Source organism: Lissotriton helveticus, chromosome 2_1, assembly GCF_964261635.1.
Source record: "Lissotriton helveticus chromosome 2_1, aLisHel1.1, whole genome shotgun sequence".
Taxonomy (NCBI): Eukaryota; Metazoa; Chordata; class Amphibia; order Caudata; family Salamandridae; genus Lissotriton; species Lissotriton helveticus.
In genome coordinates, this window is record NC_136059.1 from 1135020700 (window position 1) to 1135037088 (window position 16389).

A 16389-nucleotide genomic window follows, 5' to 3' on the forward strand; every position below is an offset into this window, starting at 1 on the left:
AAATCCCCTCAAAGCCCTTAGATGAAAAATAAAATGGTAATTAATTACAATTTTTCAGTTCATCCTCTCGACCTGAACCAAGCGTCAGGAGGGGGGCGGAGCCGCTGCTCAATGGGGAGAGGTACGCATGTCTGTTTGGCTGGTCATCTTGAGACGACCAGCCAGACATGCATACTTTGAAATGTCTAACCCAGCTGTTTTAAGACGGCTGGGTTAGAGCAAGTGCAGGCCTCCACAGCGCTTTGGATCGCCAAAAGAGGCCGCTCCCACCATTGCTGGCGCTGCTCTCACAGCATGAGAGCATGTCAAGATTGGTCTAGGGAGTTTCCTGGTAACCAAGCTGGAGTCGAGAGAGGTCGGGAGCAGGAAGTCCTTTCCTAAGGCCCGCCCCAGTTTACCGTCCCCTTGATGCCAGCCGCTTCAAAACCCAGGCAAGACACCTATTTACCCATACTTGGGTTTTGGGGAGAGCGTTGAGCAACACAAAACTCTATGGCATTTGTAAATGCTTGATATGTCATTTTTGCTGAGAAAGAAATGCTTTGTTTTGTGCCCTGCCGGCAGCTGAACCTATGACTTCTGGACTCAGTATTAATGGTGCACATCTGCAGGTGACACTACAATTTCGACTACTGAGTTCATGATAGCATCAAACGGGGCAACGAATAGTTTCTAACACACAAAGGTTTGTCACGAGGGCGTATGGCTAGACAGAGAGGTGCCACATGAAAACGACTGATAGGGTGAACCGTGGCAGTGGATAGGATTACAGATTCGCAGATGTAAAGATCCAAGAATGAGGCACACGCACCAGCAATAATCCGGAGAAATATGAAAATAAAAGCACAGAAAGCTGCAGCGTGGTGAAAAGAAGCAATTAAACGGTCGTACAATTTGCCACAAGGTAAAAATGGACCAATGGCATCAGAAGCAAAAAAATGACAATAAAGAGTAACGTTTAGGAGTGTATGTGTGCAAGATTTTTAAAATAAGCACATAAAAAAGTGGGGGTTTGTAAATGATTAAGTTAATAAAAAGGGGAACTGACAAAAAACTGTGCTTATATATATTACACAATGGCCATCACACAGATTGCCACTTTGATGTCATCCAAATATTTTATAAATCACCATCCCTAAGTACCAAAACGCCAGCCACGTCTGCGTGCAAATATATTTTTCTTTATGTACCATATTGGGCTTTTGTAAATGTCGGCACGAGGAAATCGTTCCCTTAATCTACTGTAATTTTTGTCATTGCCCTCAGTTATTAATGATTAAGTATTGCAGTAGTTCTTGGAAGAAAAAAAAATACAGCTAACAGTAGGACTGAAAAAAAAAGCTTTCGAGATGTTGTCAATGATGTCAAAACAAAAGCAGGCTATGACTAGAAAAGCAGGGCTCTCACCTGCCAATAAACTGCCCTTGATCACTTACAAGAAGGGAGCGTCCCGGCAGACTGCCTGCGCAGGAGAAAAAAACACTTGAAAGAGGGAAGAAAGTATCACACAGGTCACAGCAGCAGTCCCGGCAGAGCCCTGAGGGACGGCAGCTAGTCTCAGCCTTGTCATCCTCTGCGCTTCTCTCCACTCTTCCCAGAAAATGTCGATAGGAAAATGTTTGAGGGGCCTCTGGTGGAATTTTTTTTCTCATTCTTTCTGCATCGACAGGATGCCAAATCAATATTTAGTTCCCACTAACAAGCTGCTCGAGGTCTCAGTAGAAAATATTGTAGAGAATGCGGGAAGACATAGTAATAAACAGCTGTCTGACAGGGAGGAAAACATGAACTGACTGGAAACAGGTCCGCGGTAAAAGGTCACGGAGACCCGTGAACTCCTCGGGTGTCCGCATCAACCGCCGACTTTAAAGAAACCCAAGATGGCGGGGTTTCCAGAGAGGAACAGCCTGATCCGTCTTCCTCGCGCGCAGACCGGCCAGATAATTAAATTAGAGCACGAGCCAGGGTGCGCGCCGATGCCGCTGACCAGAGACCAACTTTTCATCTCTTGAAATGAGCGATTACAAGCTTTGCGTTTCCTTTCTTCTAACAAGCGCTGCGCGAGGTACTGGTGTTAAAAGAGAGTAGGCTGTGAAGTTGGGAGTACATAAGTGGTCTTAAAAGAGATACAGCTTAATATACAAATAGTTAAATAGTGCTATTCCACGCGAGCACACTAATGATGGTGCATATTAACTGTGTGGTATAATTGTGTGGTACCTGTCCTTCCAAAAGTTTCATTACGTGGTGCATCCACAGCTGGTCCTGTTCCAGGGCTTCCTTACTTTTTATTGCTTCCTATGGGTGAAAAAGATCAAACGCTAGTTACAATATGTGTGAGCTTGGCAGATCATTTTTAGGTCAGGCTCAAAAGCGCAGCTGTTGTTGCCACCCTTTAAAATATATATGGAGTATAGTACCCCACGCTGTACATTTTAAGGATGTTTTAAGTCACCAACGAGCTTCATATAGAGGATTGGGGCCAAAAGCAAGGCAGCACAAGTCTTTAGTTCCACCGGGCATTTCTCCAAATGGGCTAGAGCCATTGAAGGACAGGTTTGACAGTCCAGTCACTCCTGGTGCCGCAAACACTTCACCCACTTTTCAGGTGAACTGCTGAAGGCACGGGGAGGCTTCGAGAAATAGAGAGATTTGAAGGGAAGATGAAGAGTAAGCAACCAGAAAGGGAGAAGAGGAGAGAGAAATAGAGAGAAAATGGATGGAAAGAGAGATTGTGCGAGGAGACGAAGTAAGAGTTTCCGGTTTGAGCATTTCTGCTAGGGCTGCTTTTGGTTTTCCAGGCTGGCTCTGGCCGAAAGCTGAGTTCCTTTATAAGGTAATGTAACTCTACAGTGACTTGCAAAATCCTTATAATGCATGGAAGGGGGTCCTTTATTTCTTATAATACATGGTCACATCATCACCTTTCCCATAATCCCCTTAAATCGTTGGTGTGTTACAGCTTCATATGAAAGAAATATGTTTGCATGTTCAAAAACATGAAGACTAAACGTAGAATCTCTAGTGCAAGTTATACACCAAAAAGCAGTAAGATACGTGTTGCAAAAAGATATAAGAATCAATTTAATACAAATTAGATTTTTTTTTCTTTTAATGGATATGTTTAAGAAAGTGTTGAAACAACCACAGAGATTCTTTCCTTTCTCCAATTACCTAAGGCATTCAAAAAAGAAAAACACTGCTGTAAATATCTCCTTTCTTCTTGTTTTATCATTGTACATTTAGAAAAACAGAACAGAAGGAAAAACACGTTTCGTTTTATTTGTTTTGCTCCTAGTCCTGCTGCTGGCTTTAGAAGCAGGTATTATGATGCAAAAACTCAACGGTAAACACTTATTACAGGCGAGTGCCTACGTAATTTCCTTATTACAGGCGACTAGGTGCATCACAACATCACAAGTTGCCAGTAATAAGGGTTTTTAGACAGGGAATTCAGAATCCTACGTAATAGATATTCACTGAAAAACCCAACGGTTAAAGGGAAACTATAGTTAGGTGAAAATATCACTTAAAACATACAGTTCTAAACAAACAAAACCACTGAAACTCACCAGTTATAGGTATCTCAAGTAACTATAGCGTGTGCCCTTGGCATGCACAGTGTTGTCATAAATGTCAGTTCAGATGTTGCTGTGATTTTATCAATGATGTCATAGAAAATGTTATAAGTGATAATGTCTGATCATAAGCAGTGCAGGGCGAGGGCTTGAGTTATAGTTACTTAAGGCAGTGCAGTGGAGGGTTGTGGGCAGGGCCTGCAGGAGAGGCCCAGTGCCCAACCCTGGTACAGCAGAAGGTTGGGGGCAGGGCCTGGTGCCGTAGCCCCGGTGGGCATGCACGGCTATGTGACATCATAATACAAAATGTATCATTTTAAGTAACTTTGACTTTGTCAAAGAGTCAGAACACCTAAACATAAAGAATACACCTATTGACTTTATGAAGGGGGCACCATATGAACATATAAAAAAAGACATATTGTCTTTGACAAAAAATCACCTATAATTTTAAACAAATGTATATTTAATTAATTCATACAGTGCGATGTTTAGAAAACGAGATTGTCAAATATATAATACATTTTTATTTAAACAAAAGCATCAACATAACTTGGAGTCTTTTTTTTAACATTTACAAGCCCACAAAATACAGCCATAAATCAACTTCAAGAAGTCCCTGCACTCCAGCTGAATAGCATAGAGCTCCAGCTAGGAGTGCTGTGTAAAATATGATAAGCTCTCCTGGGGGTCAAGGATTTAATGACCCAGGAGGCTTACTGTTTTTTTTTCTTTTTAATGTTGCTGGGGGGATGGTAAACTTGATACTGCCCCGCAACATAAAAAAATGCTTGGTGGCGCCCCTTGTAAGGCCACTACCAGGATCTACTAAATGTAAATAGGAAGCCCTCCCAGGATTTAAGGGGCCAACCTTGCTTGGAGCAATGAATTATAAATAAGTGGCTCCTGCTGCTCATATATCATTTATTCATTTTAAAAATGTAGTTTTTAAGTGTCACAGTGTCCAGCCGAGACATCCACAGGTTTAATTTTTGTTGGGGGCTGCCCCAGGGCCACTCCTGCTTCCTGCAAGTGGACTCCTAGGCCATGCATTAGTAACCAACCATTTTTTACAAATATTTTATAAATGGGGGTTCCCCAGAGCCCACCCGGAGCACCCCATAGCATTTATAATATTAAGAGGTGCAGGGGGTCCCCAGGGGCCCTGCGGCCTCACCGGCACCATGCCAGCACAGGATACAGCAGCCCTTTGTGTTTTTTTTTTAACTGGGGTGTCGGATCCTGGCATTGCTCCCACTAAACAGGAGCAGCTTTTCTTTTTATTCCGCTGGGGGAGGAGAGACCAATTCTGTGTCTTTCTGCCTGCAAGAGAGTGGGCACGGAGGAACCTTTGTGCTCCCACCTGGCGGAAGCAGCTTTCTGCTTCTGCCAGGTGTGAGCACTTTAGACTCTCCTACCTGCAATCTAACAGGCAGGAAAACCACTGTGTCTTGCGGGTCCTTAGAACACTGTGGTGGAGGCGGCCCTGGGGCCATACAATGGCTTGGGGAGGGGGACACACACCCCCTCCCCATAATTTGCAACTCTGCCCTGGGGATGGGGTCCCCAAGGCATCAAGGAGGCTTGGATTCGGCTCTATCTCATGAAGCATACCCCTGCTATAAAATAGATTGTGCCGGTCCCTGACCGGGGGGGGGGGGGGGGGGGGGGGAGATGATGGGAAAGAAAAGTAGGGGGATCCACGGCGAATTCACTGTAAAGTTTAAAAAAAATCATTTTAAGCCCTGGTGGGCCCTCTGGGGCCAGCCCACCAGGTCTATGGGGCAGCGTATCCCTACCCTGCCTCCTTATATCATCTTTTTTAACCCATTCCGCGCTGATGACAAAGCCAGCTCGTCATGGGCGGTACCTGCGCTACGCGGATGACGAGCTGGCTTTGTCAAAAACCGCGCGATTTTTAAATTTCAGCGCACAGCGGGAAAACCCGCTAGCGCGGTAGCGGTTAAAGTATTTTCAGGACTGGGGACTCAGTCCCAGAGTCCTAAAATGGCTTGCACCACATATTTGCTGATGTGGTGGCAGCGAATTAGCCCTCATCTCAAGATCTGCTTTCTCCATGGATACTCCAAGGCATGAAATATCTTCATCTTCGATTCTTAATTTCTCAAAAATGACTGAATTGATTTACACCTAATCACAAAAAGCACACTTCCTGCCAAATGTAGTGTAATTGTATCAACAATATTTGTTGTATCGCTATTCAATATTCCTATGGAAAAATGAATAGCGCAACACACATTTTGGGACCCCATCTTCTTTCTCGCCCCCACTTGCTTGACGGACCATCCCAAAACTTCCAGGAAGGAGCAAAGGTGGATGAGATTTTTTGGGAAAGTTTAGTGAATATTTGTCAAAAGGCGCCCAGAAATGCTTTTCCTCTAGAAAGGCGGTCCTAACTATAACAAGCCAGTGGTGACCGCGTGTATATGACAACGATGCTACTGCAACCTGCAAGGAACCAGCACATTTATTTGGCCTTGACATCTATGGGAGAACAACTGTAAGAAAAAGACGGCACCCCCTGTGATACTTTAAGGTCCAAGCGGAGGGGGAAAACAACAGGTACTAACATTGAAAACCTCTTAACTGACATATATTGCTTTTATCATGACCTATATAGGTTCACTGTGTCAGAAACCCACCATTACTGTATAACATCTCAAAGTTTTAAGACAAATAATATATATATATTTTAAATTGTATTACATCTTTTCTTTGTGGAAATAGATGAATATTTCCAATTCACATTTCATTATTATTTCATTTAATACACACATGAAATGGAGAAAAATCACAAAGACAATCCTAAGTGCAAAACCAAACACATCTTCTTCAGACAATATGATCAAAAATCATGGCTTATTGCAATTAGGTTTGCTAAAATTCACAAGAATACCTATATCAGCAGCAACCTATGATTCATTCATTCACCAACGCAATCACACTCATTCTTACTGCAATCAGACTATAAATACACATACATGGAGATTCAGCCCTCTGGGAGGTCCCAAGTTGTATTGGAGAGATCTGTATTCGTGGATGTCATCAAACAATCTAAGGTGTAGAAATTGTCTCTCCAGGACCACTTCTCAAGGCCATTTGATGTGTTTATTAAATTATATAATTATGAAATGTGAATTGGAAATATTCATCTATTTGCACAAAGAAAAGATGTAATAAATGTAATAAAATTTTAAACAAATATATATTGTTTGTCTTAAAACTTTGAGATGTTATACAATAATGGTGGGTTTCTGACACAGTGAACCTATATAGGTCATGATAAAAGCAATATAGGTCAGTTAAGAGGTTTTCAGGGTTAGTATCTATGGGAGTACAGCAACACATTTTAAAAGGAAACCCACCTTTGTTCTTAATCTTCCCAGGAACTCCATTGACGCATTTTCAGATAGGGTAATAAGGGAACTGAAATCAATTTCATTATTGTCCATTGAAAAGTTATGCAATGGCATGAAATGAAAAGACAAAGAATATTCTAAAGTAATGGAAAACGTGTCCGCACGGAAGGACATTGTGGTCCGAAAGTCGGACAAGGGCGGGAACATTATTCTATGGCCCCTCCAGAAATACAATGACGAACCCAAAAGTCAATTGAGGGACACCAGGTGTTACCAAAAAGTCCCACAGAACAATCTGTTGGAAGTCAAGAACAAATACTATAAAGAGAGGGATGGTCTTAATCACTGAGGGGGAGTATGGGTATTTGAAGGTGGATGATCCTGTAACGCCCATACTGTATGTGATCCCCAAAAGTTAACAAATATATGCAAAACCTGCCAGGAAGGCCGATAATATCGACAATTGGTAGTCTGTTTGAGACAACTTCCAGATATATAGACTACTTCCTGCAGGATATTGTCAAGTCGTTCCCGCCCTACATCCAGGACACTAGAGACTTTTTGAGGAGAATACATGATATAACCAGGGATGAATCATGCTTATTAATCACGCTTAACTTAGCATCATTGTATACTAGCATTGCACATGAGGATGGCCTTAGAGCCCTTAGACATTTCCTGGACAGGAGACCCATCAGGTATTACCAGCATTCAGAAATGTTGCTGGAAATGGCCAGATTATGCCTCGAAAACAACTATTCCTGTTCAGTAGGGATACTTACAGACAGGTAAGGGGCACAGCCATGGGCATCTGCTTCGCCCGCAGCTATGCAAATCTTCACATGGGTTGGTGAGAGAAGTAGGTGCTCAGGGTCAACTCTGCAGCAGAGTATAGGGATAATGTTGTAATCTGGTCCCGCTACATTGATGATTTGTTCATACTGTGGAGGGGCTCACAGGAGAGGCCAATGTCTTTAAGTCTGCTTTGAATGCGAATTCCCTGAATGTAAGATTCACTAGTACAATCAGTAAGACTGTGGTATGCTTTTTGGATTTGGAAGTATTCATAAAAAATAAGAGAATACACACATGTACCTACAGGAAGCCAACCTCAGGGAATTCATTGCTGCATTCAGATAGCTTTCACCTACAGAAACTCAAATTCGGTACACCTTATGCGGAATATCTGCACATGAAGAGGAATTGTAGCGAGCCATCACTAAGGGAAGCGCAGGAGAAACTAACTCAAAGGTTCAAAGAGAGATGCTATGGCCAACTAGTGCTAACTTAGGCTCTTAATAAAGTGGAAGAAACCACTAGGGAGTCGATTCTATTCCCAGAAAATAAAGAGGTCAGGCAGGCTGGCTGCCAAAAAGAAAGATCAAATCAGAATGATTACGGGGTACAATGCCAACCCTGTCAATGTGAGAGATTGCATGAATAGGCATTGGCACCTAGTGAGGAAAGATCCCACGGTAGGTAGCAGCTTCTCCCGTAGGCCGCTTTTGACTTTTCGAAGGGCCAAGTCCATGAGGCAATATGTGGTAGTAGCATGAAAGGTAACAACCAGGGCACTTCAACCAACAAGCAATTTGTATCACAACAGGATAATCATGTAAGGCGAAATAGTGTGAGTAGGTATAATTAGAATATTTTTTATTATTAATTATATAAGCAATTCAAATCTTAAAATCAAACACAAATTATTTTATAACAGATTAATACAAACATACAAAAATACAGTCAGTGCAATACAAGACATCAAACAAGGAAATCCATCATATCAATTATATCATACAGATCATCAAATTGAAGACAAGTTATTAATCAGCAAATTAATAAAAATATATAAAAAACAATCAATACATGAAAGAAACAATAATTCAAGAATTTAAAAAGTGGCATAAAGGAATAATTCTCTACGCGCGTTTCGGCGACCAGCGCCTTCTTCTGGAGTAGCCACGTATGTCACTCTTTAAAAAGGCACAACAAGTTGATTTACTTGAAAATGGATGATAGCCAGATTAAAAGGGCTGATTTATATAGTTCACATTCACGTCTCTTATAGCTATTGATGATGAATGGATTCTTTAAAAGAAATAATCAATATCCTGATGTAATCTTATATATTTTGGCACTCGCTTCCTAGACCTTTTAAATCGAGTAAATAACCTGATGTAATCTTTTTTGTTTTAACACTCGCTTCCTAGACCTTTTAAATCGAGTAAATAGCCTCGTGGGTTTAAAATATTTCACGGCCGGATATAGGGAAGGAAGCCTTCTTGATGTGAAGGTCTTCCTTGTCTCAGCAGATATTGCAATAAAAATAATCCTGTTGTCGGTCCGGATGGTCAAGGAGCGAGGCACTGGGTTCTGCACCACACACGACGTGTATTTCCTATGTGGTAGTAAACAGCCCAGACGTGACAGAAACAGAAGGATGGTTAAAGGCGAGTCCAGGTTTTAATAAATGCCTGAAATACAAGGCTTGTCAACATGGCATTAACAGAAAATAGATCAATTCGCCATTGTTGAAAAAACCCTGGAAAATACTACGCTTTTTTAATTGCAAGAGTGACCATGTGGTCTACGTCCTTCAGTGTATATGCCCCAAATTATATGTGGGCAGTACGATACACATGGTGCACGTAAGAATCCTTCAGCACCTCGGGGCTGTAAAAAACAAGGTTAGGACTTATCCCGTGGTGAGGCACATCAATGAAGTACAAGGGGGTGATCCCATAGAACTTGGCTACTTTGTGATGGAACCAGGGCCCGGGAAGGCAAAGCCAAACCCGATGGGGGCCCGGAACAAATTCAGCCCGGGGCGGGAAACATGCACCCCCCCTCCCCGTAGGAAGCCCGCGAAAAGGGACAACCAGCATTGGTCGCCCCTGGAGCAAGCTAGGTCACCCCCCAATAAGGGGGTGAGGTTGCTAGCGGCCAAGGGGGGTAAAAGAGGGGCAAGGGGCCCTAGGAAAACACTAATTCCCCCCGGCGGCACAAGGATCTGAAGCCCACCCACACCAAAGTGGAAGCGGGCGTCGCAGCCGCAGGCAAGGAGGCGAGGTGGTAGAATCTTAACAAAATTAGAAAAAAGAGATAAAAATGCTAGAGGTAGATGGAAGGCTCACGCAGTGTTCTTGGGATGCCTCACGCCAGGGACACTGAGGGAGCTAAGGACGAAGCAAATTGATGGCAGAGTAGATGTGATGCTCCCACAGGACCCTTGGGATACCTCACGGCAGGGGTCTGAGGAAGCGGAATGTCAGTGTGCAGCTCCGGCAGAAAAGAGGAAAGGCTCACACAGGATCCTTTGGAAGCCACACGGCAGGCCCCCCGGAGGAGCAGGGAGGGGCCAGCAAAGGGCCAGGGCAAAGCATGGGGCACTTGCAGCCCGGGCAGGTACGGACGGACACCCACCCATTCGGTAGCAAGTTGAAGCCTGGAAGCCGCAAACAAAGGGCTCACGGCGCTCAGGCCCTACCACCAAAAGACTGGTAGCGCACATCAACAATGATTGGACATTCTTAAAAATTGCAAAGACAATGAAGTATGAGGTCTCATGGATTTTATTTTTTAATAAACTGCGACCTTTTAAGGGCACCACAGAACGTGCCATGCGGTATAATTTGAGTGAAAAGGGTTCCAGTCAAAGGTGGGGGGAGGGAGAGGCAAACTCGCCCCTGGGAGGGGTTTGACGCAGTCCCTAAAAACAGGCATGGGGGAAGCAGGGAGACGAAATTCAGACAGAATCAAGATACATTCTTCTGCTGGACACCAAGATCCCCCAGGGCCTTAATTCAGATGAAGACTTGCATGTCCATCTGTAGATGGATTGACAATTTTACCCGCTAACCTTTAGTCACGCAGAGAAGGAGATGTTAATAAAAGTTCACAATCATTGCCAATAAATCATATAAGAAATTAAGAGAATGTTATTTTTCTGGTTGTCCCTGCTGCAATTAGTTTAGTATGAAGAAGGTTTAATAGGAAGGACAAACAGGCATACCTCTATTAATGTACAGAGGCAAAGCAAAATTAGGAGTGGTGACAAATTACCAACTAGAGTGTGAAATCAGTCTGTAGTATGTGTATTTATACAATTCTTGCTGTCAACATGAAATAGACTTTTAGAATTTTGTGGACAAGTTAATAATAAAAGGAAACAAAAAAAGTAAGAGAAGATAAAGAAAAGAGATACTTGTCTTAAGCTATTGCACTTTAAGGTCTCAAACTGTTGTAGCAGTAAGATAATATTTGTTTACAGCGTGTTTTGCACTTTTCTTTGCACTCAATTGATATCAATAGCCTTTGCCTCTTGCACTAGCACTTTATTGTCACTCTCTGGAACACAACTGTAGCACCAAAGTCCTGGATGTCTACAGTAATGCATATGCACTTATTGGATCATGCAAGTATAGAAAAAACGTATGAGCTAGAGAACACAAGAGCATTTGCACTTTAAAGATGTTGAAGCACTAGCACTTTACTGTTGTGGGATCCAATGTATTTATAGAGCTAAAAATCTCCTAATTGTACATCACCGCATATGCACTTTATAGAGCTTGTTCCTGTTATTATTGTAAGTCGGATAACATAAGGGTTTATTTTGCATGTCTGCACTTGCACTTTACTGTGTGGGACATCAATGATATCGAAGGGAAGTCAGGGTATTGTGTTTGTGCGCACACAAAGAGTGAGATGTTTTGTGCCTGTTGTAACAACTTCTTTGTTTTGCAATACTAGTAGGAGACCGTGGCCTCGAAGATTTGCGCACTTGTGAAAAGAATGCAAAATAGAGGGAGCAATGGTCAATGTCAATGTTTGATTTAAATGATACCTGAACCACGCACTTCGACTAGCAGGGGGCATAGCAGTGCGATATTCTAACTAATTGCAAGTAGATTCATTTTCAGGCATGAGAAAAAATAAAATACAACAGAAATAGCAAACAATTTAAAAATGTAACAATAAGAAATGATACGGCTTGAGAAAAAGTTTAACGTAAAGTATTTGAGATTGTATGCATTATATTCTCCTAGGATGTTGTCTGGGTCTATTACATCATGTGACCCAAAACTCCAAACAAAAGGGAGGAGAGTTGTGGAGCTTTATTTGTGTGAGCAAGGCAGGGGATCCTGTTGAAACGTGTTACAGCCCAGCAATGTAGCTAATAAACGTTGACGAATTACCCTGAATCAGCGGTGTCGGTGTCCGGTTTCTTCAAGGGACCCGGTGATGGAGGAAAGCAATTTCAAACCGCTACGTTGTCATGCACTCTTTAAATGTCCTTCCTGACGCGTTTCATGCAACAGCATTTCTTCAGGGGCTCAGGGCATTGGTACACAGCTAAGACTCGGCTCATTGATATTGACAGTTCTCCCCGCCCTGATTCAGCGATTTCTCAGCAATTCACATGAGGATAATAATGGCACTACAAGTTCCATGAGGCCACGCCCATCGGGGCGGGGAGAACTGTCAATATCAATGAGCCGAGTCTTAGCTGTGTACCAATGCCCTGAGCCCCTGAAGAAATGCTGATGCATGAAACGTGTCGGGAAGGACATTTAAAGAGTGCATGACAACGTAGCGGTTTGAAATTGCTTTCCTCCATCATTAAAGTGGCTGGATATACGTACCTGGGTGTGGTCCTCTCTTATTGTGGCAAACTTACGACTGAATAATATATATATATATATATATATATATATATATATATATATGTATATTACCTACTGGCGATAGCCAGTAGGTATATATAGTTAGGATTGTTTTCCATAGGGAAATCGCAACATTCTATTGGGAATAACTTTGGCGCCGGTTGAGAAATCTTCCTGAAATTTTCCTTAACTTTGCCTCGCGGCGCTCCGGTCCTTCCCTGAAAGTTTGGGGGGGATTCGTCAAGCGGGGGCCGAGATAAAAGGGGGGTCCCAAAACGTGTTTTCCCCATGTTAATTTCCGTAGGGCGGTTGGACTCACTTTTAGCCCGAACGGCTGAATGGTTTTCCACCAAACTTGGCAAAATTGTAGGGACTGGTAGCTTGATGTGCCTTTGCTATGTCTCAAGATATGTGCTCCAGTGGTTTTTACGAAAATTAACGTTGAAAAATATATATTGGGCTACATTGGGCTATATATATGTTAGAGCCCAAATGTAGCCCAATGTAGCCCAAAGATGGCCACCAGAGACAAACAAAACCAAATGTAGCCCAAATATCAGCCAGATGTAGCCCAACTATAGCCCAATGACAGAATGTCCCAGAGTGTTCTAAAGAACAACTAGAGCGCTAACAGTCTTACTTATGACAAAAGTATGGCACACCTGAAGTCATCTTGATTGGAATAAAGTGTTAACACTTAAAACATTTAATTTGCAAAGGAACAAAATGAGGGGGTTCATTTTGCCATAGAAATTATGATTAGTGTTGAAGAAAGAAAAATTAGGGCACATTTTGAGTGACTTCTCAAATCCTCTTATATTTCATTAAAAAAATTCTGATATGCAGTCTCCCAAGATGGCCACCAGAGACAAAAGAGCCTGTGCTTAAAAACTCTGTTAGCAAAGCAGGCATTTGAGATTTAAAAAACGTTTTAATATATAAAAACGTTATCCGCTAATAGAATTAGCATTTAAAAAACCTTGTGAATTCAATGAAAAAACCATAGGTTTCAGTCCTTACATAGTTAGGAATTAGCATTTAAAAAACCTTGCAAATTCACTGAAAAAACCATAGGTGTCAGGCCTTATATAGTTAGGAATTAGCATTTAAAAAACCTTTGAAATTCACTGAAAAAAACATAGGTTTCAGGCCTTATATAGTTAGGAATTAGCATTTAAAAAAACCTTTGAAATTCACTGAAAAAACTATAGGTTTCAGGCGTTATATAGTTAGGAATTAGCATTTAAAAAACCTTGCAAATTCACTGAAAAAAACCATAGGTTTCAGGCCTTATATAGTTAGGAATTAGCATTTAAAAAACCTTTGAAATTCACTGAAAAAACCATAGGTTTCAGGAGTTATATAGTTAGGAATTAGCTTTTAAAAAACCTTTGAAATTCACTCAAAAAACTATAAGTTTTAGTGGTGTTATAGTTAGCTGGACATTTTACTCATACAAAACCATTGAAATTGCTCCTATATAGTTAGTTGTACTAACTATATTTCGCGCACCCGCAATCCACTGCTGATGATGTCACATATTAGATCATTCATGACATGGTCAGTGACATCACTGATGACATCACTGATGACATCACTGATGACATCATCCACGTGACAATCACATACACCTTTTCATACACTATTACAATTTTTCATCACTCTCTGTAAAATACAGAGTATCATATTTAAATCCATTGTCACAGCAATACAAGTATCTAAAAATCCACTCAGTGATTCATAGATGTATACACACATCTAATCACTTACCTATGGATTCACTCATACATGCTGTCAATGAACAATAGAACACTATCAAAAATACTTATACATCTATATCGACATTAAACAACAGCACGCATCCTATTCACATATGAAGTCATCCTACTCACTTATGCAAACAATGGATCATACTTACATATTTACTTAGAAAAACACTTATATAAACACCACTTCTTCTATTCATTTAGATAGTAAGTCATACTTAGTGAATTATAAAATCATTATTACAAGTATACAGTTATCCATACAGTCACTCGCACAATCATTGTGTCTTATGTATACTTATTTATATACAACAACTGACACATACACTGCCTTTTATTTTTCTAGTTTGTTGGACCTGTACCATTGAGAAATATATTTGCTCATCACCACACCCATAAAGATATTCACTCACCCAAACAACTGTTAGAACATGTAGTTTTAACTTCATATATTTACTGAATCAACTATTCACACATCTTTGGACAGTCACACACCCCCCACCGAACCACACACACTTTCACACTCCCATACAAATACTCAGTTAACTAATCAATAACTAATATAGACTTTCACATAGCTAGTAACCAACTGTAGAATCAGTTTACACAACAACTGACAAAGTGATACAGATATTCACACAGTTTAGTCACTATCCACTATATTTAGTAAGACATAATAAATTGGTCAAGTAAACAGTCAATTACACTGCTACTAAATCCTCCATCCAAATATTTATTTATATATATCCACTTATTCTTCAATGCAAATTGCTCTATATATAATGCATATTTAAATAACGAAGCAAACCACATTCACTGGATGATGTCATCAGTGATGTCATCAGTGATGTCATTTGAGATGTCATCAGTGATGTCACTGACCATGTCATGAATGATCTAATATGTGACATCATCAGCAGTGGATTGCGGGTGCGCGAAATATAGTTAGTACAACTAACTATATAGGAGCAATTTCAATGGTTTTGTATGAGTAAAATGTCCAGCTAACTATAACACCACTAAAACTTATAGTTTTTTGAGTGAATTTAAAAGGTTTTTTAAAAGCTAATTCCTAACTATATAACTCCTGAAACCTGTGGTTTTTCAGTGAATATATATATATATAGATCTATATATATTCACACACGCACACAGTCTGAGCATTGCAATGCATGAACTATCTTAAATCTGAAATGTACACTGATTAATTACACATTAAATTATTTATCTTATAAACGCATAGTAAACAAAAATAAATTAACTGCGTTTCTTTTTTTTCTCTAAGTCAAAATTAGGCGCCCTCACAAACGGGCCAATCCCTACATTATTAGGTTATGTATTACATAGGCACCCTGAAGACTCAAGATTTACATTTATACTCTTCAGCATGGAACACCACATTTAATGTGAAGTACGCCTTGCAGGGTTGCTGCCTGTCCCACACGTCAACAAACAAGCGCATGCCCAATGACTGAAAGCAACGTACGAGTAATGGTGCTGCCAGCAGGCACTGTAAATACATTACAATACCTTATTTTTTATATAGCGCTACCTATGGCTCACGTATGCCGCTTTGAAACGCTAAACACAATGGAGCTTATTTACAAGCCCCATGCGCCGCAGGTGCGTCACTTTTAAAATGGGAGAAAGTGACGCACGGGCGGCGCCAGGGGCCTGTAAACAAGTCCCAATAAGTGTTACTACTGTCCAATTTAATGGTGTCCACTTTACCCAAGAATGTAAGGGTGAACATGCAGCATCGGAATTCGAACTCGTGGCCTGCGGTTCACCGCAAGTGTCAGTGGCTAGCTAACGTTCAACTCGCCGAGCCATCCACCGTGCCCGTAGTCCTTAAACTACCAGAGAACAGCATCGGCTGCCTCTGATGGCCACTGTTAATTTACAGCTAGCACCTCCAATAAAATTATAATTTGTGGAGGGGTGGAATTAATTCACAAGTTAGGGCCCTCGGTGGTTATGCTGGCTCGCCAGTACAACATTT

At 41.3% G+C, this 16389-nt stretch overlaps 1 protein-coding gene across 1 annotated transcript in view; it reads right to left on the reverse strand.

Moving 5' to 3' along the window:
- Positions 1-16389, reverse strand: part of CNTLN (centlein) — a 1434305-nt gene that overhangs the window by 122368 nt on the left and 1295548 nt on the right. Inside the window, exon 26 of the mRNA XM_078675976.1 lies at positions 2221-2298. Coding sequence (XP_078532102.1) covers positions 2221-2298 — 78 coding nt within the window. The remainder of the gene's footprint in view (positions 1-2220; positions 2299-16389) is intronic.